General features: G+C 37.2%; 1 protein-coding gene across 1 annotated transcript in view; it reads right to left on the bottom strand.

Moving 5' to 3' along the window:
• LOC111411159 (importin subunit alpha-4-like) overlaps positions 1 to 3,435 on the bottom strand; it is a 7,700-nt gene extending 4,265 nt beyond the window's left edge. Inside the window, exons 1-6 of the mRNA XM_023041717.1 lie at positions 3,013 to 3,435; positions 1,164 to 1,260; positions 985 to 1,076; positions 764 to 895; positions 396 to 581; positions 86 to 249 (exon numbers count right to left, since the gene is read on the bottom strand). Of these exons, the coding sequence (XP_022897485.1) occupies positions 86 to 249; positions 396 to 581; positions 764 to 895; positions 985 to 1,076; positions 1,164 to 1,260; positions 3,013 to 3,249 (908 nt within the window). The 5' untranslated portion in view covers positions 3,250 to 3,435. The remainder of the gene's footprint in view (positions 1 to 85; positions 250 to 395; positions 582 to 763; positions 896 to 984; positions 1,077 to 1,163; positions 1,261 to 3,012) is intronic.
• Between the last annotated feature and the right edge of the window lie 664 nt (positions 3,436 to 4,099).

Below are 4,099 nucleotides of genomic sequence, written 5' to 3'. Positions count from 1 at the left end.
TCACATCTGCATTTGAAAACAACAATAGATGGAAACAAATTAATAAACAAGAATAATTCAGATCCTTGTATGGAAAGGAACATACAGCAGAAGCTCCACAAGTCGTATACAGACACCTGCCTCGACGACAGCCTGAATTTTATCGTTTGTTCCATCAGAAAGATATGAAAGCGCCCAGCAAGCATCAGTCAAAACCTCTTCATCATTCAAATGGATTAGTTGCCGAAGAACTGGCAATGCAGGTTTCACCTAACCAAATGTCCCAGAAGCAACAAAATGGTAATTATCTGATATTACGATTACATGGATTTCTAAATATAGTGTATTTAGCATTATAAAGGCTACATTGCTAAATAATTAAAGGCAGCATATCATATTTTATGAGAATATCACACCTGCTCAAAAGGTGTTGGTGGCTTCCCACGACAGAAATTAGACAAGGTCCATGTAGCATTTCTGAGCATGGAGAGCTTTGAATTATCATTCAACTGAGCCAGCAATGGCATAAGTGCACCGTGCCCGAGGACAAGATCCCTACAACTTGGAGAATCACCAGCTACATTACCTAAAGCCCAGACTGCCTGCTTAACAGAAAGCAGTTAACCCATAACACTGGCAGCAACAAACAACTACTAAGGAACAACAGCAATGATAAGTTCAGGTGTTCTATTTATTTGGAACTTCAAGCATTTAACACAGACACCATGATACATTAGAAGGATTCTAGGAATTGCAATACCACAAAAGGGGACCAAGAAGCTACCTGTTCACGGACATCATCACTGGCAGAACTAAGAAGTTGCACAAATTTAGGAACAGCACCATGTTCAATGACAATTCGAGTATGTTCTGATGTCCCAGATGCAACATTTGTCAGAGCCCATGCGGCTTCGAACTACAAAGAAGAAGATGAGGGCTTACGATTAGTCTATACAAGAGATACTGTAGAAAATATGAAAAGAAAAATCCACATGTAGAACTAACTTGCAGTTGAGGCACATCATGCCTTCCAAGAAACTCCACAAACCGAGGAACTACACCAGCTTTAATCACCTCATCAATTGGAGGGCTTCGCTCTAAATCATGGAGGTTCCAGAGAAAATTTCATTAAGGGGTATATCCCAGAATTACAGGAAATGCTAAGCTTTTGGAAACAATAATACCGATAGATAGAAGTTTTCTAAATTGAGTAGTTGCATCCACTTGAGCGCTAGGATCATTGGACCACACTCCTTGTACCATCAACGGAATACTTTCTAGCTGTCAAAACCAGAAAGAGAAGTAGAAATTCATGATACTTACTCTACAGCATAAGAGGAGACAGTACAAAAATCTAGCAAGTGACAAAATTCATGCATTAACCCAGATAGTTCTGTTGGTTGATAATAAGGGTTCGAACATGAAAGTCACTAAGAAGATACCATCTATTGCTACAATTAAAAACCGAATCCAAGCAGCTGATACATATTATGGGAATGTTAAAATATATGGTGCAATATTTCAATTAAAATTTAAGAACCTAAATCCAAGCAGTAGAGTGAATTTACTAGCTTGGCATTCATATTCGCCTTAGATTAACATGCAGCTTGAAGCACGTATGGACCTGATTAGGATAAAATATCCACCTTTCGGGATAAAATTGTCAGAGTCAATCCAATAAACATATGCCACCGATAACTCTACTGTAAGCACTTCAAGATCTGACACGAAAAATAGGATACATGTTGGAGATCAAAATTCAGTACCAGCTCGTATGAGGAATAAGATCCAATTTTTGGACCAAAAAAAGGAAAGATCTAGAGTGAATTTAATCAAATGACCACAGGGACACAGAGATAAAAGTCAATAACCATATCAATGATAAATATTAATAGCATTTTCATTTTGCACATAGCAGATCACCTTATTATTGCTCTTCCAACTGATCATATTAATCTTTGAATGCCCCCAACAGATCAGGTTAATCCTATTTCCAATAATAGCCTCAATGTTGGGAGCATTGTTGAACAAAAAATTGTGCCACCAATATAAAGTATACAATTGGAACATGGTCAAAACTAATAAAACTTCAATTATCCATATCAAAATTTCATGGAGATACCAGCAGTGCATTAGCTATTGAAAAAGACTTAAAAATAATTGTCAATAATTTAAACCTTAACCAAGCACATGGAATTCATTATTCAAAATAGAAAGATCAAATTTTACAGTAGAAAAGTATAAAACCTAACTGTTAATGAAAATCATGCCTTGACCATAATACCACCAAAATCAAGTTTTGAAAGAGTAACCCCATTAAGATAAAGTAACTATAACTCACATTTGACTCGCTGTAATTTTCCCTAATAAAACTCTTCCCGCCAAATCTGGCCACTCACCTCCCATGTGATAACTGTGATTTTAGGAAATGGAGGTAATGCACACTAAATTTTTTTTGCTTGTTAAAAAACCAATTAAATTTAAGCATTTAGGCAATTAAATAGTCTAACTATCTAGTAAAAGCCATAACTATCTCAGAGATCAAACAGTTAAAGCATATATACACACTGATAGTTCAAATCTCTGACTATCTGCTCAAGAAAAGGGAAGGAAAAACTTACCCTTTTCCAACATTATAACCAAAAAACATCTTAATCCAAAACAAGACGTGCCTATTGAAAATCAAAAAAGAAGGCACTTCATTTAGATATCCCTAAAAGTATAGATCGTACTTCTGTTCTCCAAAAATCCTTACATCTAACTCTACCTACTAAAAACTTCGAATTACAGTTAAAAAAAATATATATGTATATCCATGAAATAAAACCCTTTTACCTCATTCAATTGATCTCACACAGCCCAACTTCACAAAATCTAAAATTGAAATCAAAAACCATTTCACCACCAACTCTATGTCCCATTTCACTTATAAAATCCAATACAGATCACTAAATAGCAACGCAGAATATCATAAATTAATTACTATAACCATCGAAATACTAAGTAAAAGCGGTAGTGGTATACCACTATTACCTTTTTCTCCACAACAGCAGGGGATTGGGAGGGATCGAGAGGGAACTGTTGCTGTAGTTGCTGAAAGTTGTTGTTCAATAGTCCCTCTCTGCGCTTCTTGAGAAGATTGTCCTCACGTTTGTTCTTCCTGATCTCAACCATGTTGTCCTCTCTCCTCCGGCGCGCCTCCTCCGCATCCACCCCGATTTTATACCCCTTCTTCCGCACATCCGCCCTGTTGTTCGGCCGCAGCGACATTTTCGCAAAACCCAACTCCGATTTCACTCCCCTTAATCACTGTTTCCTGGGTTTGCGCAATCTGTTTGATGAATTGTCGCACATAGAGTGATGAAGAAATTAAAGTGAAAACAGGGAGATCGTGAGACGGGGATTGCGGGGTTGGGGTTGACGAATAATATTGATGTCGTTTGTGTGGGGTCGAGGGGGCCGACCGGGCCTGTCAATGGGCTGGATCTGGGTCCGGCTTCGTCCATCCAATCAAATTTACGGACCTCGTAACCTCGGACCAATAGAACTATCATGGAGACATGGACCATGTTTGGTTAAGTTCCTCATTTTGTTAACTTCAGCAATGGTCACTCTACTTCTATCCGAAGTTCAATTAGATCCCTGTACTCTAATTTGTGTCAATTAATCATCATATTTAATTTACTTTGTGTAATTCGAGTGTTAGAGCATGTTTGAGGGGCATTCTTCCTCCAAAAAAAGAAAAATTCCTATCGTTGGAGTACGGACACATGTTGCCCATTGTGAGAGAAAGTCAACAAAAGCTGCGATCTGCTGCCCTCCAACAGTACAATTATTCATTAAAATGTGGCAAAAAATGTAGCCCATACAGGCTCATATTGTTGAAACTTAAAAATATGCCATGTAGGGACCTAGTTATTACAAATTGAAAAGTAGTAATCTGATTGAAATTTAAGTGAAATTACATAAAGAGACATGAAATTAAATTAAACTCTCTATATGTAATTTAGGCTCCGTTTGTTTCTCATTTATGTAAAAATGAGAATGAAAAACATAACAGTTACGGACCCCACACAAGATATATAAATTCAAATATGATGGTTTGATGTGAGGAATAATG

Source organism: Olea europaea, chromosome 15 (genome assembly GCF_002742605.1).
Source record: "Olea europaea var. sylvestris chromosome 15, O_europaea_v1, whole genome shotgun sequence".
NCBI classification, from domain to species: domain Eukaryota; kingdom Viridiplantae; phylum Streptophyta; class Magnoliopsida; order Lamiales; family Oleaceae; genus Olea; species Olea europaea.
This window is presented reverse-complemented; position numbering and strand designations above follow the sequence as displayed.